This window comes from Ictalurus furcatus, chromosome 19 (genome assembly GCF_023375685.1).
Source record: "Ictalurus furcatus strain D&B chromosome 19, Billie_1.0, whole genome shotgun sequence".
Taxonomy (NCBI): Eukaryota; Metazoa; Chordata; class Actinopteri; order Siluriformes; family Ictaluridae; genus Ictalurus; species Ictalurus furcatus.
In genome coordinates, this window is record NC_071273.1 from 8,913,781 (window position 1) to 8,937,527 (window position 23,747).

General features: G+C 38.0%; 1 protein-coding gene across 1 annotated transcript; it reads left to right on the plus strand.

The window, feature by feature from the left end:
- The first annotated feature begins 2,209 nt into the window (after nt 1-2,209).
- Nucleotides 2,210-19,367, plus strand: st8sia1 (ST8 alpha-N-acetyl-neuraminide alpha-2,8-sialyltransferase 1). Its single transcript, XM_053650559.1, has 5 exons — nt 2,210-2,582; nt 6,602-6,746; nt 15,562-15,671; nt 16,572-16,664; nt 17,431-19,367. The coding sequence occupies exons 1-5, from the start codon at nt 2,401-2,403 to the stop codon at nt 17,894-17,896; spliced, it is 996 nt and encodes a 331-aa protein (XP_053506534.1). The 5' UTR covers nt 2,210-2,400; the 3' UTR covers nt 17,897-19,367.
- The last annotated feature ends 4,380 nt before the right edge of the window (nt 19,368-23,747 follow it).

Genomic DNA, 23,747 nt, shown 5'->3' on the forward strand with positions numbered 1-23,747 from the left:
GGAATTTGGAGGCCAAGTCAACACCTTGAACCCTTTGTCATGTTCCTCAAACCATTCCTGAACAAGTTTTGCAGTGTGGCAGGGTGCATTATCCTGCTGAATGAGGCCAGGGAACACCGTTACCATACTTGGTCTGCAACAATGTTAGTATTTCAAACAGCATGGAAGGAGAGCCTATTGAACTACAGAAAATCTCTTAGTGCTGCTAGATCAGTCTTTCTCTCCACCTTAATTGAAGATAAAAATAATCCTAGATTCTCATTTAATACTGTAGCAAAATTAACTAGGAATGAGACCACAACAGAAACTTGCACACAATCATTATAGCAGCGATGATTTCATGAATTTTTTCATTGGAACATTTGAAAATATTAGACAAAAAATTCAGACCATTAATTTAAAACCAGAGAGTTTTAGAACAAACCCTGTAGATAATAATATAGCCATATCAGACCAACGACCAGAATGTTTTACTCCCCTTCGAGAGACTGAAATAAATTCATTCATTTCTTCATCAAAATCATCAACTTGTATACTAGCTCCCTTATGTACATGTTTCTTAAAAACAGATTATTCCAGACTTAATCAAACACCTTCTAAAAATAATCAATTCTTCCCTTAGCACTGGCTATGTATCTAAATCGTTTAAACTAGAGGCTATCAAACACCTGCTTAAAAAACCTGACCTTGACCCTGTCAACTTTCCAGCTAGAGGCCAATATCAAATCTCCTCTTTATCTCCAAGATCTTAGAAAAGTTTGTAGCACAGCAGCTATGCTTGTACCTACATAGGAATAGCATTCATGAAATGTATCAGTCAGGATTTAGGCCTCATCATAGTACAGAGACAGCACTGGTTAAAGTGGTAAATGACCTACTACTGGCTTCTGATCAGGGTTGTGTCTCCTTGCTTGTGTTACTTGACCTTAATGCAGTTTTTGATACTATAGATCATACTATTCTTCTTGATAGACAAGAAATTGTTGTTGTGCATACTGAGGTAAAGTTTGGTGTTCCACAAGGTCCTGTTTTAGGCCCACTGCTGTTTTCTTTATATATTCTACCTATGGGTCAAATTATTCGTAAACATGGCATTAGCTTCCACTGTTATGCTGATGACACACAATTGTATGTTTCAGCAAAGCCAGAGGACAGACAGCAGCTTAATAAAAGTTAATAAAAGGAATGTGTAAAGGACATTAGACACTGGATGCTTATTAACTTCCTTTTACTTTATTCTGACAAGACAGAATTACTTCTACTTCCTTGGTAAAATAAAATAACATAAAATCAATATAATTAATATTTAAAATAATGAGCCAGTGTATTTTAAATACAGCTAAAATTACACCGAATCACACCGTGTCTGGACCCAATTTTTCTATAAAATAAGTAGAGCTGCAGCAACTAATCAATAAAATCCATAACAATCGATTACGAAAATTGTTGTCAACGAATCTCATTATCGATTAGTTGGTATGCGCGCGGCACGGGGGAGATTTACTCATTATGTTACTTCTGCTTCGTAGAGTAAATAATAAAGTTGTGTCCCAAATGAAGTACTATTAACAGCAACTGTGCAAAATAAATGACGTAAGTAACTTAATGCCACAAGAGATTAATACACATGCACTGTATCTCCTAGATCTCAGTTTCCTTGCTTTGGTTGTATAAAAGTGGTATGCCCTGTTTGACAGAGCTGATTAGATAGGGAGCAGGCAAAACACTAAAATGTGTAGGACAGGGCCCCTGTCACAGGGGGTACTCCAGGACCAGTGTTAGGAATCTATGGTCAAGATAAAAGGGTGTGACCGCATCTTTTCCGCAACAGCAAATCGCCATTAGCAAGACAATGGGCTTGAAGTGATGGGGAGTGATGGGAGTCCACCAGCAGGCGGCAGCAGTGAGCCATTACGGGGGTGCGAACTGAAGCGTGTTGAGGCATCCGGGCTGACCAAGCTGTCTTTTGTCTCACCAGCAGAGACTGATTTTTTTTTCATCCCTCATTCACGGCCATTGCGATGGAGCCACGGAGGGAAGACGGAACGCTACAGTGAGGATTTAGTACTCGATGCTGAAACACCTCGTGATGCTCCAGTGAAGAGGGACTACATGCGACATGGGGGGCAGGTGAATTATTGTGTTTGCTGGAAGGAATCAGCGCGGCCGGAAGCGGATGATGGAGGGATGGAGGGAGGGAGGGAGTGAGAGAGGGGGAGACGCACAGCACTGAACAATGAAACACTGGGGGTCAGATGCAGGCTGCGCGTGAAAGGACTGTATCCCGAGGAGCACGATGCAACACTTTTTGCAACCAGACCCATTTATGAGTCGTAATGGCGAGGGGACGTGAGTGAACAGGAGCGCGGTCCGTCTCTCTGGCTCTTCGTGGCAGGCGACATGATGGTGTGTTTGCGATTCCACAGGAGTAAGTCGGTGTGGGCCGCCGTGTGTGTGCTCGTGCTCTGCTGGCTCTACATCTTTCCTGTGTACAGGATGCCGAGCGATAAAGACATCGTGGAGGAAGTGCTGCGCCAGGGCCAGGCGTGGACCAAGAACCAGACTGGGATCGACCTATACAGGTATCGCCTGTATGCCATGCCAGGGTCTATGCATCATATATAAGGCCGTGATTCCCCTCTCCTGAACAGCGCATATTTTATTTATTAACCTGCTCCAAGTCAGCTTTCGATCTAGCAGGGCCGTTTCTAGGATTTGAAAACATCTGGCACTGAGCTAAAACATCTGGGGCTTAATTTTGTTGCGTGCATATATTGCATATTTTTATGCAATATATCTAGCTTATTAATAATCACAAAGTAATTCTATGTAACTTCATATGTTCATATGAATACTTATACGTTATGTTATAGATTGATAGATATATGCATTATGTTTGATATAGATAGATAGATAGACCCAAATTTATGAAGCGAGCCCTAGTGATACCCCTGGTCTTTGGCCTATAGCTAGTGTCTCTCAATTTCACTTTTTACTAATATCACGTATTACTACTTTTTATGAAAGTGAGCATATAGGAGAAATGTGCTGTGATGTAGCATATGACTTGACAGCGGGAAAAGACACAAGATTAGCCCTTAACTCTCTACTGCATGAATGATTATATTTACATAAAACATAAAAAAAAATTATGGATTTTTTTTTACTTGAATTAGCTGAAGTAATAAAAATATATATAAAATCTTCTCTTTTTTTTATGGGGGGTGATTGGTAAATTGGTGCCGTATGGCAACAATGTGCCATGGTGGAAAGTATCATTTAGTCAAAAAATAACACTAAATGTATGACATTGCTATTGAAATTATTGCATGTTCCAGCCTATAAGTTGCAGTTGTTTGCCACCTAGTAAGCATGCCAAAAATGATATCTTTTAAAAAGGATTTACAGTTGTAAAAAGCATGTGGATGGATGGTAACTTTTTTTTTTTGTTATATCAAAGGTAAAGCCCATTTTTAACAGTTAAGTCGGAAAATAATAGTTTTGTATTATTGTCTATTAAAAAACTGTGAATAAATGAATTGTTGCCATATAGCAACTAGAGACGTGACGGTATGAAAACTTCATATCACGATTATCGTGACCAAAACTCAGTTATCAGTATTATCACTGTATTGTTCAAATGTGCTGAAAATGTACAAAAAGTACTGATACACACACGGAAATCATTTAAACTGGTTTTTTATTTGAAAATCAACAAACAACAAATAAAATCAGCAGCATAATGCTTGCTCGAGTGTCTGTGTTACAAGTGTAAATGAGGAGTGAGTCGATGAGGAACCAGGAGCATCACTGGGTTTACCTGCTGCACGCCAACTCTGTAAACAAGGAAATAGCAAATGCAGCATAATAATTATTATTATTATATTATAATTGGTGTGGTTACATTATTATTATTATTATTATTATTATTATTATTATTATTATTATTAAACACACATTTTAAATGATCAAAATATGTTGGTTGGGAGACTAAACTACATAATATATTATTACATGGATCTCTGAAATTCTTGATTTTGCTCACTCCATGGTCTGATTTCCTGTTTATGACCGTTGTCAATAGCAACTAGCAATTGAACTTGTTCGTTTTTTTGGCTCAAAGCCATGCACTTGCTAGGAGCTTTTTCTTCGTGGAAGCCTGCAATTATTACATGTGAGATAAGAAATTATTTCAGCCCAATTCAATGAAAATGACTCAGCAGATTGGACGTGTTGCCCCCTTTCGAAGCGACTTACGTCCGGCAAGCTCTGCAGACAGAGTTACCATCTTCTATTAAGTTTCCCTCAGCATTTTTTATAAAATCCAAAATATGACCACACTGTGGATTTGGTCCTCTTGATAGGTTGGAAAATCTCCCGAGTGCTGTCAGTGCCTTCCGCCATGTTTTCACGCTCAAAAAACCTCAATGTTGTATGCTGTGGCGGCGTCATACTCATGCTGGGTGTGTGTGTGTGGACAGCGTTTACCGTGAGTTTTACAAATCATGATAATCGCGCACAGTTTTCATGATAATTAACTATAATACTAACCGTCTGTGAATTTTATCGTGGTTTATCGTGAAACCGCTAGTCGTTTCATCGCTAATGGCAGCACTGTGCAGTAAAGGTTTAAGATTCAAGTTTATATCCAGGTATGTTCTGTTATTGAGCAGTTTCTTGATTGTGTATTCCTTGAGCAGTTACTTGATTGTGGCTGGCTCATAATGAGCTCTATCCATCCATTTGCAGAGTGTATTATGTCCTGTTCTGTATTACTGCAGCCTAGAGAGACTTCATCCTCCCATGGCCCTATTTTGTTACATCTAAATCTCCTTCCCAAGAGGATGTGTGACAGACACAGTGCTGTAGAGAAGCTGATTAAGATAATGCCTCAGAGCCTGACACTTGCAGTGGGTTTAGTATGGGAAGGCATATTTTCATACAGGTAGCCTGTGCAGGTGTAGGCCTTAGAGAGGAACATTGGCAAAACCTTCTGTCTATTCACACCCATTAAATCAGCTACTTTCTGCACTGTTATCTGTCTAGTCACTTATTTTATTCCTCATCATTATATTTTCTCAAAACTCACCCAACTCACCTCGTCTCTCTCAGGTCTCTTTTCTAAGAGATGCCTCTTCTCTCACACTCTCTCTCTCTCTCTCTCTCTCTCTATATATATATATATATATATGTATATATGGGGTTGTATGTGTAATAAAATGGAATGACACGGGAAAAAAGTATTGAACACACTAAGAAAAAGCAGTTCTCCAAGGCAAGGTAAGGCAAGGGACTAGCTGAAAATCCGTAAGTAGTTAGAAAATAATTATACCTCCTATCTGTGCAAATTAATATCAGCTGGGTTAGTAAATTGATGGTCTATAAAAAAGCTCTTTGTTACCAAGGTGTCACACAAGAAACATCTCATGATGGGTAAAAACAAAGAGCTCTCCCAAGACCTTCGCAACCTTATTGACCTTCGCAACCTTATTGTTGCGACACATATTGATGGAATCAGATACAGACATATTTCAAAACTTCTGAATCTTCCAGTAAGCGCCATTGGGCCAAGTGGAAGCAACATCACTCCATCATAAACCGGCCATGCACAGGAGCTTCTCGTAAGATTTCTGAGCAAGGAGTCAGAAAAATAATGAAAAGAGTAGCCCAAGAGCCAAGGACCACTAGGAAAGAGCTCCAGAAACACTTGGAGACAGGAAGGAATGAAGGAACGATGAATGAAATCCTTTACTGGGAGATTCTTGAGGAGAATCTGCTGCCATCCACCAGGATGATGAAGATGAGACGTGGGTGGACCTTCCAGCAGGACAACGATCAGAAGCATACAGTAAAGTAAACTCTCAATTGGTTTCAGAGGAAAAAAAATCAAGGCATTAGAATGGCCCAGTCAATCACCTGACTTGAATCCAATTGAACAAGATTTAAAGACAATATGTTGAGAAGAATGGACCGAAAATCACACCTGAATACTGCGGCCCATTAATTTCTTCATACAGGAAGCGCCTTGAAGCTGTCATTACAAACAAAGGCTTTTCCACAAAGCATTAAATACATTTCAGTTAATATGTTCAGTACTTTTTTCCTGTGTCATTCCACTTTATTACACACAACTTCATATATGGACTTTAATGTTTGGATTTCTTTATATGTGTGGATTTCTTGAGTTAATACCAAAGTCTGATGAAAATTTCATGTGAATAACATCATTGGAAATATATTTACTGAACACAATCCTGACGCGTTCAATACTTATTTCCCCCACTGTATACATTTATTGTATGATGCATCAGTAGTGTAATACATTTTCTTTAACACTACTACTACTGTGGGTCTGTGTGGAGTTTTGCATGTTCTCTCCATGTTCACATGAATTTCCTCAAGGTTTTTCTGGTTTCCTCCAACTGTCCAGAAACGTGTAGGATGGAAGATTGGCTCCGCTTAATTGTTTCTAGGTGTGAATGTGTGTGTGAATGGTGCCCAGTGATGGGCTGGGGTGCCATCTGTGGTGAATTCACCCGCTTTCTATTTTATTTTATTAATATGAAATAAATCTTCATTTACTTATCCATATATCTTCTAGGAAGCTGGTAGCTGAATGCTGTGACCCAAAGAGGACGTTTGCATTGACCAAGGAGAATTCACAGATTGGCAAAGTCCTGTGGTATGATGGCGAGCTCTACCACTACCATACAGTCAACAATGACACCTACCCATTATTTATACAGGTACAGTTGAACAAATAAGAATCATAGACAATCAAAACAGTAAACACACAGGGTTATTATGCACACTGCTATATAATTGATGTTTTGGTGCGAGGAAAAATGGATCCACTTTAATTGGATTTTTGGCCTGATTAAAAAAACATGGCCACTATCCGGCAATCAGATTTCAGCAGGCATTTATCATAGTGAATAGTTATTGTAATGAAACTTGAATGGTAGATCCCTTTTGGGACCATCTAGTAACCAATGCAGCCTCACTCAAACTGATCACTGGGGCACTATTCATGTTTTTGCACTTAAAAACAAGTGTATCGCGTGTAAAAGAAGTTATGCCGTGATAGTTCTTTTTCTCCTGATTCTTCGGCTGAATTTTGATTGCTTGTGATAGCAGTGATGGCGTATGTTTGTACTAAACAAATGACCATAAGAACTATTAACATTCATAAGGCTAATAATATTCATTTCTTCTCAGAGGTCATGCATTCTCTCAGTACTGGTAAAAGTGATTAGTATTGTATTAGGTTTCCTAAGGAAGAACATACAGCAGTCACAAACAAAATAAGTAATGTAGTTTCTGCTACATGCAGGCAACTGGCAACAAACAGTCCTGTTATATGGATAACAAATTTATTGCTAGGTGATTTATAATACACTAAAGACCAATTAGGGACAGATATAAGCAAAATTCAAAATTAGGGAATATGAACCCAATTTAAAATGAAGGGAATAGTCTAGATTTTGAAAATAAAAATATAGAAAGTTAATTAAGATTGATAGGTACATTCTCATTTACTGTAACCCTGATGCTGCAGGTTTGCCATTTTGTCCAGTTTTATTTTTCCTATTGATTTATTTACAGGGTTGGGAGGATTACTTTAAAAATGTACACGAGACAAACAGGAGCCAGCACTTCACCCTGCATTTAATTAACATGTCCAAAAAAAAAGAGCACCACCTCCTCCGCACGCACGAGGACGAGTGCAGAAGCGCACAGCAACCAACTCAGCTGCACAAAACAAAAGGAAAAACAAAAAAAGGAACACAAGTGGAGAGTAGCTATCTCTTCACACTCCCCCAACTCTGTGTTCTCACCCCCTAGGCTCTCTCTCCCGCGCTCGTACATGCACAGTTGTATATCTCCCCCATAAGTACCGTAATCCTCATAAGCGAGTATAAGTATGACAATATGAAAGTAATATAATCTGATTATTTTTGGATTACTTCAAGGTCTTATATGTAAATAAAGTCAAGAAAAAAGCAATATGATCTAAATACTTTTTTTTAAAAAAAAGCTTAAAATATATTACATTTTTGGATTTGTTTTAATTAATTAAATAAACAAACAATCACTGAATGTCCATGGAATAAAATATCCGATGCCACAAGTGTACCTTCTGCCATCATTTACACATTTGAATGGCCATATAATACGAAGCAATGTGAAAACATTCCCGGACATCCCGGAAATTTTCTCAAATTTAGAAATCTAAATTATTATTAGATTAGAAATATTAAGGTCCAAAAAAGCGTATGAAAAAGTGGAACTATGGTCACCCTAACAAAAGCATTTCATTTGTGTTCATTTCTACTAAATTCACTTTGCGCTAACTTTATTTGTTCATGCACCAGGAGATTGCTCATGTGAGCCACCTTCACTCATCTTCACCTTCACATACACATTCACTCATCTAAACACAGTAACATGTTACTTTATTTTGTAAATGTATGACACTTCTTACATTTATACACAATTGTTGTCACCACATTACAGTTACTGCTCTCATAAAAACCAGCATTACTTTTGTTTATAAATATAGCATCAAACAACATATTTCATCAAAATGAATATTTTAGTCAGAGTTATAGCGATTCCTTTCTATTGCGCGCTGTTTGACTGATGTGCATGCGTGGACTGGCGCTCATTCAGGCATGTTTAATGGATACTCACTGCCTCTGTCAGGACGAGTCTTTATGTAAAATGGAAACACTGGTGTGAATTTATAACAGTTACAGATAAGGATATAAAGGTAAAAATGTCATTTTTGCGCTGAAGAAAACACGTCTGGAACACATTAATCAGCACACGCATCTGTTGCAGCATCTGACACGACGAGCCACGTTAATACACTCACGAGTTTATTTGAAGAGCTTAATATAAAACATTCTCATGGTTTGGACGACCTGGATCGTGCACTTTTCCCGCAGCAGCTCACTCTCTAACCTCCGCTGTTTCTCAGATGGGTTTTATTCATAGAAATGCGTTTTTCACCATTGTGAAATAACGTCACTGAGGGGGGTTATCCACAATATACATGACAGATCCAACTAATCCATAATGAAATTTGTTGTCGATTATTATTATAATTATCGATTTTATCGATTAGTTGTTGCAGCCCTACAGTTACCAGTTTTTTGTATCCTGTTACTCCCCAAGCCTGTTTATTTATATTTAAATTAGAGATGCACCGATACTAAATTTCTCAGCCGATACCGATACCGATGTATCGGCCAATAATTGGTATCGGCTGATAAAGGCAAATTTTCACGGTATTGGCCATGTTTCAAAATATCCGATGATCAGGGCCGATATATTATATCTATCGTATCGGCCGAAGTCACTCTGAATAATCGTGTCGGCTGAGAAATTTAGTATCGGTGCATCTCTAATAACTGATTATTCCGAGTGATATCAGCCGATACCGATACCGATAGTTCCGCCTTTTATGCCTTCTTTTAAATTAATAATAATTAATTCCACAATTCTGAAGGAAATGCAAAAAAGCTTTATTCTCTCCATTTCAGCAAGTTGTTTCACAGTAACTGGTCTCATAAACAGAAAACACATTACTCTAATTAACATTAACACTTTAACTAAATTCTGAAGATTAAAGTAAGATTTCTTAACTTATTGAATGTTATTAATTCATATTAACATTGACTGAATTCTAAAAAAAACCTCCTGTTAATCTCACATTCACTCACCACAAACACAAGCATTTCTACTTCATCACTGACATCAAACTGGTAATATATAATATCAACTTTTTTATATATATTAACTGGATATGAAATATACCACTCTACAAATATATTTTTCTGTGCAGTATATACTTTTTGTCAACTCATCTACATTTAAATCTTTCAACAGTGTACTGCCACTTTAATTCAGCGCAAGCAGTTCGACCAGCGTGGCATAAAAAAAATTGACTCGATGCCAAAACTTCCATTTCACTGCCGCAGCGTCCGGTGTAAAAATTTTGTGGTGCAGATATTACAGAGCTTACAAACTGCAGTTTTGTCGTCATTCCACAGAAGAGACATCATCTTTACACACAGCACGAAATCGATGTTTTCCCGCGCTCTTTTCATTGACAGGATATAATCGGTCCTGAATATCGGATGTTTTTAAACCGATAATGTGAAAAATTGCCTTTATTGGCCGATACATCAGTGCATCTCTCATTTTAATTATTGTTGGTGGATATAGTGAAAGCATTGATCAGAACAGGAAGCTAATAGACAATATAAGGAAAGTGAAGAGTGTTAGACTCGTTATGGGAAGATATAAGGCTGCAGTGTGCGTGCAGCAATAGAATGTGGATGTGGTAGTATCTTCCTGTGATCTTCAGGCAGTCAATGCACACAATCTGAAGTTGACCTATAGTAAGATGAGAATATGTGATTCCTTATAGGCAATGTTCTAAGGTCATCAGTGTGTTCTTGGCTCTCTGAGTATCTTCCTACTGAGGATGTCAGTCTCACAACAAGGGAACTTGTCTTTACTCTTGAGTTTTACACATGTGACACCAAGATAGTAGAATATTTGTGTCCACAGCTGCTCAAATATTGTTTTTTACAAAGATTTCTTTGATCAAATCGAGTAGGATTTTTGTTGATTTATTATCTAGTAGTTTTATTTCTTGCTCTTATAGTTATATTACTATGAAGTTCAAATTAGTGACAATGACATGGGATTATTATACATAACTATACACTTGGGCTCCTGAGTCTGACAGCTATCCGGAGATCACAGCTAGGAGGTTGTCTAAGTCAGAGTGTTTGTACTCTCACTGAGGATTTTGTAGAGGCTGTGAGAAATGTTTTGTTTAAACAGACAACAAAAGACATCCTGCAAAGCATGAATCAGCCTTCAGAAGCATAGTTCACAGCCTAGCAATATTTATAGTATAGCTGAACTGTATGATAAATCCATCCATCCATCCATTTTCTATACTACAGGTTCACACTCACACACCCATTCACATACTACGGACAGTTTGGAAATGGCAATCAACCTACAACTAGGGCTGTGACGGTGGCTATGACAACCGCACCACCATGGTGGTAGTTTGCCACCACGGTGGTGGAGTGCCACCTGCAGTGGCGTCATATCACACGCCACGTTATTGTTTCTGCTTGAGTGGGCACTATGACAAGTACAAAGTATAACGTTTTGTATACAAGTATAATAATAACAGTTGCTATATTAATTTGTATTTATAGCCTACCATATAGCAGGAGATTTTACTTTAATAAATAACTTATGTAATCATAATCAAACGCCTTATATAGTGTCGTCTGTTAGTTTGGTGTGGGTTTGTTTGAGCACGGCAAAATCCAGTCAGGTGAATTCTGCTATTTCACTTCGGGTTCTTGTTGGGAAACCAGATGTTACAGCGATCTGGGAATATTTTGGATTTGTGCCTAACGTGAGAGAAACTTGTGACTGTGTCTATGTAATTAAGTAAGTAAGTAAGTAAGTAAGTAAAATTTATTTATATAGCACGTTTCACACAGCAAAGCTGACCAAAGTGCTGCACAGAGCAAGGAAAATAACACAGAAACAGAATTAGAATAATTAAAAACAGACAATGGACAATAGAAAAAACTGATTAAAAACTTGTTTAAACAATTAAAAATTTGATCAAAACGCCTGGCAGAAGAGATAAGTTTTAAGCCTATTTTTAAAAGTGAATGTCCTCATTCCACTTCTCCTTCTCCCTGGGTCAATGACAATACCGTATCCCACAGCGTCCTTAGGCTGTTTCTCAGTGCAACAACATGATAAACAAAAGAAAGCTTCATTTATTTTCTTATATTTAGGATTTTATTTAATTTACATCTATAAAATTATATAATATTATTATATTATATTGCATTATATTATATTATATAATACAGTGATACAAAATTCACTCCCCCCCAGCCCCTCCACATGCTGAAGTGTCCTTGGGCAATACACTGAACCCCAAGTTGCTCCCGATGGCAGGCTGGTGCCTTGCATGGCAGCACTGCTGCCATTGGTGAGTGTATGGGTGAATCAAACAGTGTGTAAAGCGCTTTGCAGAACTACTAGAAGGTTAAATTGTGCTATATAAGTGCAGACCATTTACTATTTTTCCATCATATTGATCAGTGGGGTGTTATTGCAGAGATGTTGTTAAAGCAGGCATTTTCAGCCTTCTTGACTGGTCATTACTGGAACTTGCTAAGCAGCTAAAATCCTTAAAGAATTGTGAAAACTGGGCATGATAAAAAGGGCAAGTTTATTTCCATCATTGCTGCCAATAACTTGCCACCAAACATAGTGCAACAACTTGTAAAATATTACTATACAAATGTATATTCCATTATTATGTTTAATGTAGCCAACACAATTAGAAAACACTTACACAAGCAGTTTGTATGTCCTCAGACAGTCTCTAACCTCCACATGCTGGCTTTGCACTAAAAGTAAGTCTTGTGGAAGCATTCTACTTAGGAGAAGGTGGCTGTGTGAGAGTGTGTAGGAGAAAGGGGTTCATGTCTCATTTCGCTCCTCTCCCACAATTCAGCTGGTGCATCTCCGGAGGACAGAGCAGCAGTCTGACTACCAAAAAATACAGCCCCATAAAAGGACGTTGCATGGGTTTTGTTTATCCTATACTGGGCACTATTCCACATCTCACAATTTCCACTTCCTCATGCGCTGTACTATAGTAATTAGTGACACTCTGACACATATTTTGAAATACTTCAAACACATGCACACACATTGCTAAGCTAAATTAACTGGTGACACAGATAAAGTTCAAGTAGATTGCAATTACTGCAAGTCTATCCTTAATATTGAATTTTTATATTTCAAAAACACTAGAGAATTTGGGCTTGGGTATCTGAAATGTGTTTAAAACAACCATTAATGATGTAATTTGGCAGATCTGGTAAAAAATATGACAAAGAGTCATATGGTACATTATAATATTGGTTAGTCTTAATATGTACACAGATCGTCATTGAGAAATCTGATATTCCTAGTTTGACTACCAACTAGTGCAGCTTTAATATTATTTAACATTCTCTAAAATTACTATGAAACACAGCAGGTACTAGGATTGCATGACTAATTGATGTGCACCTCGATATGTGATCAGGATATTTTCTGAACGCTTACAATTTCCTGTGTGAGTCTGTGGCCATGATAGCCTCAGATTCTTGTTCCTGGCTGACAGGAATAGAACCCAATGTGGGATTTTGCTGTTGTAGCCCATCGACCTCAAGGTTTGATGTGTTGTGTGTTGTGAGATGCTTTTTTAATCACCATGGTTGTAAAGACTGCTTATATGAGTTATTTTAGACTTCCTGTCAGCTCGAACCTGTCTGGTCATTCTCCTCTGATCTCTCTCATTAACAAGGTGTTTCAGCTTACAGACCCTCCACACACAGGATGTTTGGTTTTTTTTTGCATCTCTTAGAATATTGAAAAGAGGTTTGAAACTCCCACAGACTTCAGCCTGTTCACTAATTTGCTCCAACCACAATCGTCCACTAGTACAAACTGACAAGTTAATTACAACTTGGTAGGAGAATGGAGTATGGGGGTTTTTTCTACATCTGTATAGTGGTGTAACCCAGAATAGTATTTGTTCCCTTTTGAATCTGATTCCTCTTTAGGTTTCTTCCTTACTGTTGCCTCTGGCTTGCTCAATCTACATCCATGTGTCTGTAAAGCTGTTTGTACAATAATAACTGATTTGCATTCTTTAATCCTTCAAGTGGACGTCAGCATGTAATTGTGCAACTTCAGGGTGGACACACTGGCATTTAGCAGATCATTTCCAAACTTTCAATAACTTTACCTTGTACGTTAGCCTATGCATCCTATTTAGATTTGCTGAAAAAACCCCAAATGTGATTTAACAATAATTTGGGATTGTAGTTCATTCGTACATTAAAGTTTAAGTACACAGACTTGACCCATTTGTGTTATTTCATACAGTAGCTTTGCTGGTGGTAATATTAATCTAAAATGTGAAGAAAAAAAATATTTTGAATAAGCAAGTGTTTCAAAGGTTTTGACAGGTGGTGTACTTAAAAAACTTTATTTAACTTTACCTTTATTAAATAACCTTTTCTTTTAAACAATGCAGAAATGTGTGTAAAAAAAAAAAACAACCTTTAAATTTTAATAAAATCGTGGTGCAGTGAACGCTCACTCCCATGAGAATGACTTAATCGTGTGTGTGTGTGTGTGTGTGTGTGTATATATATATATATATATATATATATATATATACCTTAATATTTTGCGATAAACATAAAATATATTATCAAATCATGTTTGATGTATGAAAACTAATAATGACCATGTAACTCAATTCAATCATGTGGAACCTATTTACGAATTTGAATTAAGTAAATTCATTGGGCTTTTTTTCAGTGTGTGGACTTCTGTGTTCACTTTAAACCATTTTTTTTATATATATATAATAAAACTAGGAAAAGAAAAGAAATCTAATCTAAGAAAAGAACAAAAGTTTCCATTGGCAAGAAAGGAGAAGACGGAATTCATTCAACGTTACCTCGAGGAACTTTCTACAGTGGAAAAAAAAAAAAAACACTCATTTAAAAAGCACTAAACTGGGCCTGGGCTCGAACCCCGGTCACTGGCGTACTTAAACTGCATACTAAAGGTTTAGTACAGGTTTAAATTAGGTTTATCGTAAGTTTTGATGAGAAACGTAATATTTTTATGTGAACCATTCGACCACACATTCCATTTTTTTATTGTACTGTGTTCAGCTACAGTATGTTGTTCCATGTACCACCCAATGGTTATTGTGTGAAGCACAACAAATGAATTTAAATACTTAGAACCGTGCCTGCAGGATCGCACATGACGAATCACGTGAAACTGCGTGGAAAAAAACGTGCATTCTTAAAGGCCACATCTGTACATGGTGCAAGAAGCCTTTATCCTGAATGTCACTCACACTCTCTCTTATTGCCTCTGGCCCACAGGCAAGGGGTTGTGCTCCCTCTGAAATTGTTTGTGCCAAAATGCTGCAAGCCCATTTCCTTAGCCACTTGATCAGCTTGAGCACTATGCATTTCTTTCTTTCTTTCTCTTTCTCTGTGTGTGTGTGTGTGTGTGTGTGTGTGTGAGTGTGGTTTGACTATTTATTTGGAGTTTGTTAAATACTAGAGGAAACTAAAACTGAGGAGTTTCCTGTAAAGGTGCCTGTGGGTGTTTTGGCAATTTATATAATTAATAAAAATTTAAAAAAAAAAAAAACAATTACATTTAATCCAAATAATGCAATTCACTCTTTAATTATGACAGATCACAAGTTCCCCAGTATGTTTCAAGCGATATTTTTTTGCCAGTGTGTAACAATATATGTGCAGTGTGGAAATGCTTGAAAATGCTTTGCTGATCAGGGCATACTCACCTCCTGAGTACAAGTGGACGTGTATTTCATTTTGGTGGTTACAACTGAGCTATGTGAATGTGTGTGTCTCTATTGTGTAACAAGGGCCTATTTTTGGTTGCCAGGATATTCCTTTTCAGCTGCCATTGAAAAAGTGTGTGGTGGTGGGTAATGGAGGAGTTCTGAAGAACAGTGGCTGTGGAAAAGAAATCGACCAGGCCGACTTTGTAATGAGGTAACACCAGCTCATCATGTTGCCTAGCATCGCAAAAAATTAAATGAGGTGTTGGCCATGCTCTCAGTGGTGAAATAGATGGTTTAGACTGTCTCTCATTTAGTGTAATGATTATAGCCAGGAGCAAGCATGCATCTCTTAGGTCATATATACAGATTGGAAGGATAACATGGTCACCTAAGCACCTCCAGCATTCCCTGTGCAAAAAGATGAGGTGATGAAAGTGTTTGTGTCACCCGTCACACTCCTAGATAATGATTATTATCGTGCAGTATGGGACAGAAGACAGGGGAATACATGTATAACTTTTCAAAGTGTTTATATACTAAACTAGTGTATATTTGTACATAGCAAAAGCTCAAGTGTTTTATTAACTCCAGATGAACTTCAAAATGGGTGTGAATTACACACAAGGATTTAACTTCCTACCAGTTTTAGACTTTACCTTATTGCATATTGAGATTTTTACTCGCATAACTCATCTAAAAGAAGACATTTTCATTCTACTTGTGATTTCACCATGCTTATCGAAATCCAAAGTACACTGGTAAATGCATAAAGTATTTAAGGTCATATTTAAGGTTTAATTTTAACTTGGTGTAGTGTAGCATATATTACAGAGTATACATATTCACTTTCTTTTGAACTCTAAGTTGTTCTAATACTGTAGTGCAGGTCAAGTGGATATTGAAAAGTTTTAGAGTAATCATTTATTTAAAAAATAATTTAAATTCTTCTGCTTCTAATTTTTTGCATAAGTTTTTTTCTATTTCGCTCTTTGTAATATAACTTTCCATAAATTATAAAGTAACTAATGGCTTCATGAGTAACTTTTCATGCTGCCTAGAGGATTGATTTTCTTTCTTCCTTTCTCTCTGTTTTCTTTTGTTTCCACTCTAGATGTAATCTACCCCCACTGTCCAAAGAATATACTGATGATGTAGGCAGGAAGACTCAGCTGGTGACAGCTAATCCCAGTATTATAGAGAAGAGGTAATTCTATATGTTTTATGTGCTCTGGTTCATCACAGTGACCGTCTTTGTTGAGACATGACACTCTCGCCCTGCTTACATGACAAAATATGAAGACAAACCAATGACTAACCTGATGAGAGTTGTCTGAGGCCGCACTTAGAAAAAAAATGTTACATTTACGGTTCTCCAGTTTGTTCTTTTGGGGACACCATTAAATGTTCTATGTAAGTTTCTATGTAGAGACCTGGGTGCATGGTGGCTTAGTGGTTAGCACGTCCACGTCCCACGCTCCCTGGGATAGGCTCCAGGTTCCCCGTGACCCTGTAGGATAAGCAGTATAGAAAATGGATGGATGAGTGGATGTAGAGACTTGCGACAGAGGCTCTTCTTTAAAAAAAAAAAAAACTCCCAGGAAGAAAGGCTTTAGAAAGTTAGAACCATTAGCCATGCAGTGAACCCTTGATGAACCAAACTCTTTCCAAAAGTATATCATAATATATTCAGCTCAGTATGTGCATATGTGTTCAAAAGACTAACTAATAGACAGCATGCTCTGGTGTTAGATGAATTAGTTTTTTACCCATACAAATTCTGATTTTGTTTGTCTAAAAGTTCTGAATTGTCTTCAGAATTGTTGTAATGCACAGCGTGTGGCTTGCTCATGTGGTCGACTGAGGAACTCATTCAGGGAATGCCACCCATGAGGTCTTTTTTCAAGCAAAGACAGATTAGATTTATTCAATTAGATTCAATTCAGTTTACCTACTCGTCCTCTTTCCTCCAGCTTTCAGAGCTTGCTGTGGTCTCGCAAGGCTTTCGTGGAAAGCATGAAAGCTTATGGCTCCAGCTACATCTACATGCCTGCCTTCTCCATGAAGCCTGGCACAGACTTGTCCCTGCGTGCCTACCATGCGCTGGCTGATTCAGCGTCCAACCAGACAGTGTTGTTCGCCAATCCAGACTTCTTAAAGAATGTGGGACGCTTCTGGAAGCAACGTGGTGTACACGGCAGACGTCTTTCCACAGGCCTCTTCCTGGTGAGCCTGGCACTGGGAGTGTGTGACGAAGTGACAGCGTTCGGCTTCTGGCCTTTTGCACTGGGCCTCGACCAGCAGCCTGTCAGTCACCACTATTACGACAACGTGCTGCCTTCATCTAGGTTCCATGCAATGCCGGAGGAGTTCCTGCAGCTCTGGCATCTCCACAAGAGCGGTACCCTGAGATTGCGCCTGGGCCCCTGCATTCACTAAAATACCACATATAGGATGAGGTATTTTCTGTTTTTAAATAAATCTGCCACCCTCACCTACTCTTCAAATTAGCATGAGGTGAAAAGAGTGGCTGCAGCTCCTCCTCTATCCCAAAACCCACCAAACTGATTCCACCCCTAGTGTCTGCTTGATCCCTGTGGGTAGACACTCAATACCCCAACACACAAAGGTATTCACACACACAGAAAGACACCCACACACTTTCTTTTTGGTTGCCAAGGGACTGTCTCAGTCTTGCCAAGAGTGGTGTGAGAGTGTAGAGTGGGGCAGAAGCGTGGGCTGGTATAAAGCTATAGCTGCATTTACAGCAGCTGCTCTCCCAGATCTTTTTTTCGTTTTGCAACCTGAATGGGGGAATAAGGAGGCATGCATGGAACAGGTAATCAAAGACATCTTAAATGCTCTCTGAAAAAAGGAAATGCATTGAGAACAGCAGGATTTTTGCCAAGAACAGCAGGATTTTTGCCAAGACTACATATAGCCATGACCATAGTGGGTGGTGTTTAATGATGGCAAAAAAAATGACTTTTTTTCTTCACCTTTTTGTTGCAATGTTTTGTGGATAAATAGTTTTTGATGCAGAAATGAAACATGGGAAAGTATTATTCTATTTATAGTTATTTTTTGTGTGATATTCACAATGTTGAAGCTTACAGTTGCAATCAAAATTATCCAGCCCCCATTGCAAATCAGGTTTATTGTCAGAATTTATAGACTTTCAGCTGTTTGCAATGAACAAATTAAACAAAAGCAATTGAAATAGTTCAACACAACAAATGCTTCAAGTGGTTTCCCCAAATTCAACTGAAAATGCAACTTATAATGATTTCTTCAGTTTCAAAATTATTCAACTCCTTGCATCTTTAGTACTTAGTAGAGCACCCTTTTGCTATTATGACTTGCTGCAAATGAGATGTATAGCTTCTGGTAATGTTCCTGAGGAATCTTAGCCCATTCTTCATGAGCAGTTCAGTAATATACTTTGATTTGCGTGCTGCAACCGCCTTCTTCAAATCCCACCAGAGATTTTATATGGGGTTCAAGTCAGGTGACTGTGATGGCCCTGTATAATCTTCTAGGACTTCTTCTGCAACCAAGCTTTGGTGGAATTTGAGGTATACTTGGGATCATTGTCCTGTTGAAAGGTCCATTGATGCCCAAGCTTCAGCTTCCTCACAAACGGCATGACATTTTCTCCTAGGATTTCCTGATACTTCAATGAATCCATTTTGCCTTCCACACGCTGCAGGTTTCCAGTGCCAGAGGATGCAAAGCAGCCCCAGAGCATCACCGAGCCACCACCATGCTTGACTGTGGACAGAGTGTTCTTTATTCATTCTTCTTCCTCCAGACATACCACTGATCCATCATGCTGAAAAGTTCACTCCACAGAACAGAAACCCAAAACTTCTGTGGATTATTATATCATTTTGAGCCAACTTTTCTTGTGCTTTTGGGTAAGTAGTGGTGAACGTCTTGGAGTTCTGGCATGGAAACCTTCTGTGTTTAGTACGCACCTTACTGTGCTCACTGAAACCTCAGTGACTGTTATCACCAAGTCTTGCAGCAGGTCTTCTGCAGTCACTCGAGGGTTTTTCACAACCTGCCTTCTCAGAAATGTGCTTACAGCCATTGACAGCTTCCTTTTTCTGCCATGTCCAGGTATTTCATATATTTTCTTCCCCTTGCCAGTTCAGGTATTTCATGTGTTTCAGCTTAAGCACACCTGGTGCAACTACTAATACTGATACACCTGTTTTGCATATTTGTGCTGTTGTGAGGGATTCTATTCAGGGGATTGAATAATTTTAAAACTGGAGAAATCATTGTAAGTTGCATTTTCAGTTGAATTTGGGGAAACCACTTGAAGCATTCGTTGTGTTGAACTATTTCAGTTGCTTTTGTTTGATTTGTTCATTGCAAATAAACAAAAGCAATAAACCTGATTTGCAATGTGGGTTGAATAATTTTGATTGCAACTGTAGGTCCTTCTTCAAAAGGGAACTCTGAACATTTGGGTGTTAAACGAATGTATTGTCAATGCACTGCTGTACAGCCTCAATGTGAATATCAGTTCATCTTTAATTCCAATGTGTCAGTCATCAAATGGAATGGTTACAAAAACAGTAAACCATGCTTTGTCATCTTCAGTCCACCATCAGAAACCAAAAGGAAAATATCAGGCATCAACTACTTCTCAGTTTTGCATCATGAGCACATTTGTGAAAGCCCATTTTGATAATTACTGACGGATTATGTGCCAGTGGAGGTGATGTGACTGTCTTTACATCTTCTGTGAACTGCTGTCTTTAGTATCTTCTGTGAAATATAGTCTTGCTTTGATAGTGTGAGTAATTTTATTTTTTTATGATAAAAAACCTGCCATTGGTTCTAGCACCTGTCATTGGTTACTACTGGGGCATAAGCGCTGTCTGCAACTGCTCGGGTGCTGGACACCTGGTCCTGGACTGCAGTCTGTACATAAATGTAATGATTCCTCTGAATGTAAAGGATGTTTTGGGTTATATATCCTATCAAGTTACCTTCCTGTAAAACCTGAATTTTATCTGGCTTTGTCGTCTTATAAGCAAACTAAAGACAACATTTACTTTAGTTTTGATATATCACCTATTCATATCCTCTGAAAACCTTTGGAAGGACTTAAAAGAATGTGGTTGAAGTAAAAGGCATCAGCACTGTTTAACATGCATCATTGTTATGAATCATTATCATGATCATAAGGGTTACTAACTCAAAGAATGAAATGCATACACATTCATAGATGCTTGGGGTTTGCTCAAGGCCAGGCATGTATCCGTCCTCACTGTCTCTATTCCATCTGTTCACATTCCTTGAGAGGTCGAGTGCCTTTTTAATGTGAAAGGAGAAAAAAGGAAAAAAAGAGACACCAGCAGCAGTAGATAATGACTAAGTTTTACTCTTGCCTTCACGCTTTTGTTCCTCATTTGCAATTCTCCATCTTGATATAAAACCATGGGTGTTTCAAGGAGTCTTATCAGAAGCTGGTTACAAATGGACCAAGTTGAGAGTCCACCTTGTTGTCACTCAGTTGCCATTTGAAGGTATGTCTTGTATAATTATAATAACTGGGAGAAACTTTAGAAAAGACAGTGGGCATTTGAATTTATGTTATTTGCACCTTTGTCCTGTTCAGTATTGTGAATGACTGAGACTAGCGCTTGTATAGCAGCCTGCATGACTGTAGTATGTGTATTTTAATTATGAAACTGAATTTTGTTTTTCTTAATGATTATAATTTTATTAATCTTTCTGCCCCTTTGCTTTCTGAACCATGTTAAGCTGTGTACCCAAAGTGTAACAGCACTTACCTCAGCCATTTGTTCTCACTGGCAATTCCTGAAGATAATCTTATGAAACAAATACGGAATACGTATCCATTCAGGGCAGAATTTCTTTGAAAAACAAGGCTCCTTTTACTGTTACAGTTGTTGAGTAGGTTATAATTTGCCCTTTCTTTTCTGGCTTGAAAAGGAACTGAAAAGTAGTGTGTATACTTTATGTAATGTCGAAGATTTTAAATAGAAGAAGTTAAAAAGCTTGAACTGAAAAACAGACTCTGAACCAGTCAGTGAGATCTTCTATATTTGAGCATGTCCTACTGAAAAAATGGGAAGAGGAAGAACAGTTTGCACTGAACAACATTTTTGTGACAGTTGGGTTATGAAAAAAAAAATCAAGTAATTAAGTGGTCTGTGTTTAAAGTGGTGGGAAAGATTGTGAAAGGATGTAATAAAGTAACCAAGTTTCAACTGTCCTGCTTTTCTTCACACTGGTCTCTATTTTATGTTATATGTATTTATTCTGTATGTTTTGTATGTCTTTCCACTGTGTTAGGACAGTTATACTGTAGTATAATTCAGTAGTCGATGGACATCCCTTCCAGAGGGTATTTCCACCTCACACCTAGTGTTCCTGGGATAGGCACCAGATCCCCCACGACCTTGACCCAGATACAATAGTTGCTGAAAGTGAGTGAGATTAGTACACTGCCAGGTGTGATACACAAAACAATCAATTCCAGAACGATTAAGACAGAAAATGTATATTTACAATTAATAACGCAGTCAGTGTGATCTTTTGAGCTTAAACATATGGGGTACTAGAGAGAACAACAGCACTAAGCACCTTCTTATTATTGTTTAATAAGGTTAGAGCATTGCAGAAGGTGTTTTTAGACCACTCCTATATGAACAATTCAAACAGCTTGATATTCTTAGGTTTGTGCATGTGGATGCCCTTTTCAATTCAGACCACAATGTATCACATTTTGGGGTTATTATGTTGTTGCACAATCCAAGGAAGAGCCAAGACTTAATCTCCTGGAAGGGGCAACCATGTTTCAGGTTCATGGTTCATTAATCTATCTATCAAGATTAAGATGATGCTATCAAGAATTCATGACTTCCCAAGAGTACCTGATAAGTGTTAAAACCATCAATAATCCATCCATCCATCTTCTATACCGCTTATCCTTTCTTCAGGGTCACATGGAAACCTGGAGTCTATACCATCAATAATTAATTATCATATTTTTCACAAGTGTAAGTATAAGTGTATGGATTGTATATGCAGTCCCTATCTTTAACCAAGCATGGCACAGTCAAAAAGTTTGATGTTGGATTCATCTGCTTGCAAAGCATCATTCCAATTGTTCCTCCAATGACACTAGGTGAAGTTCAGGTGCTACATTTTGTGGGTTGCTCTGAAGTATGGCTTTTTCCACACAGCTCACTGTAATAGTTTTGAATCATGACAATTTCAAGATTTAACAAATTCTAGAACTGTGACCTTCCTATCAGATGTATTGAAATCATGCAACAAATTAATCATACAAATATTTAAATTCCAACAAGGTTGTACCAGTATACTGTTACACGCTAGTCATGAGGACACCTGTCAGTGATGCTTCTGTATAACAGGTAAACACTGAAATAAATACAGCACTGGAAAAGGCAACACTGAGAGTAGTTGTTAACATTTGTTCTAAAGCATTTCACTGCCCACTACCTACAACTACACTTAGACTACAGCCTTTTGAGGAAATGATTTGATCTCCCTAGATTATAGGAATAATCACGTCATGTAAATAGATCAGAGACATGGTTGTCTCATATGAGACGGCCAAGAGCCATAGCCTTATATTTATTGACCAAAGGCAAACATTTGCACAAAGAGCTATGGAGAGGGCACAGTGATCACAAGCTGTCACTGACCTTCCTCTTTGTAGAGTAGCAAGGATACAGGTGCTTAACGGCATTCATTTATTTATTTATTTATGTTCATTGACTGTAACCTTGAGTGAGTACATAATAATGCCAAGAAAAACTCCCTAAAATGAAACTAAAGACGAAGAAACAATACTCAGCAGGGGAATCCATCTTCCTCTGTCCAGCATTGTGAATCATGAGATATTTATATCATGAGAATTCGCTTCAGAATTCGCTTTAATAAGCTCATGGATAACCACGATGATATCAATGTATTGTTTGAAGTCAGAACAAATGTATGTGAGAAGGTATAACTCCTAGATGAGGGCTGATCATAGGTAATAGTCAAAGCCAATGGAGAAGAGAAATGGTTAATGGAATATTTTTGTTAAAGCTGTTGAATTAAAGCTGAAAGTCTACAGTTCAATCGTATCTTGATTGCTTCACTTCAAATCCATTGTGGTTGTGTACAGAGGCAAATCAGGAAAAAGACAACACGAGAATGGTTAAGACACGAAATGAAAGGGGACAACAGAAGAAAGACGGAATTGTCCCTGGGGGCCATGACACTCTCATGTCCC

Bases quoted from the DNA above. Each gene is read 5' to 3' on its own strand.
- st8sia1 (XM_053650559.1), top strand. From the start codon at position 2,401: ATGATGGTGTGTTTGCGATTCCACAGGAGTAAGTCGGTGTGGGCCGCC. The intron at 2,583-6,601 runs GTATCGCCTGTA...TATATCTTCTAG, and splicing joins ACTGGGATCGACCTATACAG to GAAGCTGGTAGCTGAATGCT. The intron at 16,665-17,430 runs GTAATTCTATAT...TCTTTCCTCCAG, and splicing joins CCCAGTATTATAGAGAAGAG to CTTTCAGAGCTTGCTGTGGT.